General features: G+C 37.4%; 1 protein-coding gene across 1 annotated transcript; it reads left to right on the top strand.

Moving 5' to 3' along the window:
- Positions 1-1,011: 1,011 nt before the first annotated feature.
- LOC113360704 (protein MAINTENANCE OF MERISTEMS-like) lies at positions 1,012-2,818 on the top strand. Its single transcript, XM_026604177.1, has 3 exons — positions 1,012-1,028; positions 1,645-2,601; positions 2,681-2,818. The coding sequence occupies exons 2-3, from the start codon at positions 1,645-1,647 to the stop codon at positions 2,816-2,818; spliced, it is 1,095 nt and encodes a 364-aa protein (XP_026459962.1). The 5' UTR covers positions 1,012-1,028.
- The last annotated feature ends 265 nt before the right edge of the window (positions 2,819-3,083 follow it).

The following is a 3,083-nucleotide window of genomic DNA, read 5'->3' as shown; positions in this document are numbered from 1 at the left end:
CCATGTTTTATTACTCTCAAGTTTCTGTTATAAAGATACATACACAAATAGGAGAAGAGAACTGACTATTTATAGCCTACTCTGGTATAAGTCGCAATTGAATAAAGACACATATGGAGCCAGGTGTCTAAGTTTAGAAAAGTCAAAAACTTAAACATTAAGAATTCTTTGTAATCCTTATCACTTAAGAAGTAGATGATCTTCTGGAGTCCTCTCGAACCTTAAGAGCAACCACAGTCATGAAACGGACCAAATACCAAAAGCCAGACTAAAAACCAAAAATTTTTGGTATTTTGGGTGACCCAAGCGCAGTGGGATAACACCAAATTTGGTGAAGCGTAACTTACACTAACGCCCGATGCCAGACGTAACTTATACTCACGTCTGTTGATGAAGCGGATTTTTATTATGCGTTTGAATGAAACGGAGGTATAATGCCCGCTTGATTGAGGCGCAAGTATAACTAACGCCGGATATGGGACGGCGATGGAAAGTGCGTCTACTGGGACGGAGATGAAAAGTGCGTATCACTCGTACGGAGATATAAAGTGCGTATGTTTCGGGCGTTAATGGATTATGCGTATGTTTCGGGCGTTAATGGATTATGCGTCTGGGTGAGACGTTTATAGAAGAAGCGTCTGAGTGGAAAGTTTGTAATACCTGCGTCTATGTGGGACGTTTGTAATACGTTCATGTGAGAGGGACGGTTGTAATACGAGCGTCTGAGTGGGACGTCTGTAATACATGCGTCTGAATCAAGCGTTTGTAATACGTGCGTCTGAGTGAGGCGTGCACGGAAAATCCGTCTGGATATAGACGTGATTATCTCTTCTTCTCCTCCTCCTTTTACATAAACAACAGTTTTTACAGAAGAAAAAAAAAAGACGAAAACAGACGAAAAATCTAGGGCAAAACCTAAATCGAATGTGACGGAAATTTGATTGGGTGCGGGGAAACGAGTTCTTGCGAAAGAAACGAGTAATCTTATTCGTTAATTGGGTGCGGGGAAATTTGATTGAAGATTAAAGGTATGATTTGTTTTTGGGTAATTTGTTTTTGGTTGGATTGAAGATTAAAGGTATGATTAATTAGGCTGTTTTTGGGTGGAATGAGTGGATTGCATGTTGATTTCATTAAGCATAACCGTGTTTGTTTGATTTCATTAACCATATAACATGAGGTTACTGTTACTGTTCTTTGTTTGATTATGTTTGATTATGTATAGAATGATTTGAGTGATAGAATATGAATAATTTGTTTGTTTGATTATGTATGAATAATTTTACTGATAGAATACAAAGGGGAGATACAAAATGTTGTTGTTGATCTTCACTGATAGAATAATTTTACTGATAGACTAAGTTCACTGAAATCCATTAAACATGAATTGTTGTTGCTCACAAAGGGGAGATACAAAATGTTAAACAGTTGTATTATAAAGACGGTGTCTAGATTTTTTCTGTAAATTTTTTTGATCTTCTATACTGTAAGTAAATAAAATATAATCTTGGGGTTTATTTACTGTAAATTTTTTGGATTTTCTATACTGTAAATTTTGATCTTCTATAATATAGAATAGAACTTTTTATGGATGCTGTAAACTCAGAAAAAACAATTACTAACTTGTATTTATATCGTGCTCAGATGTTGAGCAGAATAACGTCGAGATTTGCACAAGGAAAAAAGATGAATAATAAGAAACGCAAAGGTAAAGGTCCAATGGAGCCTGAAATAGACCCTAATGTTGGAGATTTGGAAGTTCCAGATACCGGGTTCGATGAAGATAGCGAAGATGAAACAACACCGTCCGTGGTATCCCTAGATAACTACAATTGCCTGGAAGATAGTGACAAACACGCTTCTACAGATATTACATATTCAAGCGATCCAAAATTCAGGTACCAACATCGTGGTTCACTCTTTTCGGTCATTGTTTATTATAAGGAGATAACAAAACATAGTCCAAAAATTAAATACATTATCGACAAGGCAGGATGGGGACGTTTATTAGCCATGGAAATAGGAGAAGCATCACACCCAGTGATTGATTATCTTGTTGAACGTTGGTGGGATACAACGCATACTTTTCACTTCCCTTTTGGTGAAATGGGATTCACGCCGCTTGATTGGGTAGTGTTGACAGGATTGAGTATTGGAATTGGGGATGATGTTCCGTATAACCCAGTCAAGTACAAATTTGATTATGTCCGTGAGCATGTTTTTCCAGAAATAGAAGAACCCTTAGATTATGAAGATCCCCCAATCTCTGGAAAAAAACGCCCCCCGGCACAGTGGATTTCAGATGCAATCACAATTAAATTTTTGACTACGTATTTCAAAGAAGATATCTTGGTTGCAGCTAATTTGGATGACAAACTAGCAGAAAAAGTGGCGAGGGCCTTTTTTATGTATGTTTTGGGAAATTTTTTCTTTTCCAATGCAAAGAACTACATTGATGCGGCTTGGTTAGCTGCTTTTGAGGATCTAAATGCAGTTGATATGTATGACTGGGGTGGTCCTGCTTTTGCAAAATTGTATGTGGCACTCAACGCATCTGGTAGGGGACAGAAGTCATTATCTGGGCCGTTCCAAATATTAGAGGTAAATTATTATTTATTTTTATTTCATTTAAATGTATATTTTTGGCAGTTGATTTATTTGGTTGGTTATGATGGAGTAGTTTTGGGATATGAATATCTGGGCATATGTAGACCGTGCGACCCAACTAGTGAAGAAAAATGGCCAAGAACTTCCCGGTGGAAAGCGAAGAAAAAGACTATCGATATTGTTCACTGTAGGAATGCGCTTAATCAGTTGACTGCAGACATCGTGACATGGAGACCGTGGGAATCCGCCATTGGTGTTCTTGACTCTGATGTTGGTCGCAGGGATGTGGAGCTTTCAAACAAAAGGGTTATATTTACTTGGATTGGCAAGGTCAGTTAGTACTTTGTTTTTATATGAACATTATTACTTCAAAGTTATCATTTTATCCTCAGTTGAAGAACTTATTTTCTCTGATTACTGGTAATTTGACAGAATATGTGGTACCTAGGAGAACGATCTTGGAGGCAAAATCATCC

This window comes from Papaver somniferum, chromosome 3, assembly GCF_003573695.1.
Source record: "Papaver somniferum cultivar HN1 chromosome 3, ASM357369v1, whole genome shotgun sequence".
NCBI classification, from domain to species: domain Eukaryota; kingdom Viridiplantae; phylum Streptophyta; class Magnoliopsida; order Ranunculales; family Papaveraceae; genus Papaver; species Papaver somniferum.
The sequence above is the reverse complement of the archived record's forward strand: the minus strand, read 5'-3'. Positions and strand labels throughout refer to the sequence as shown.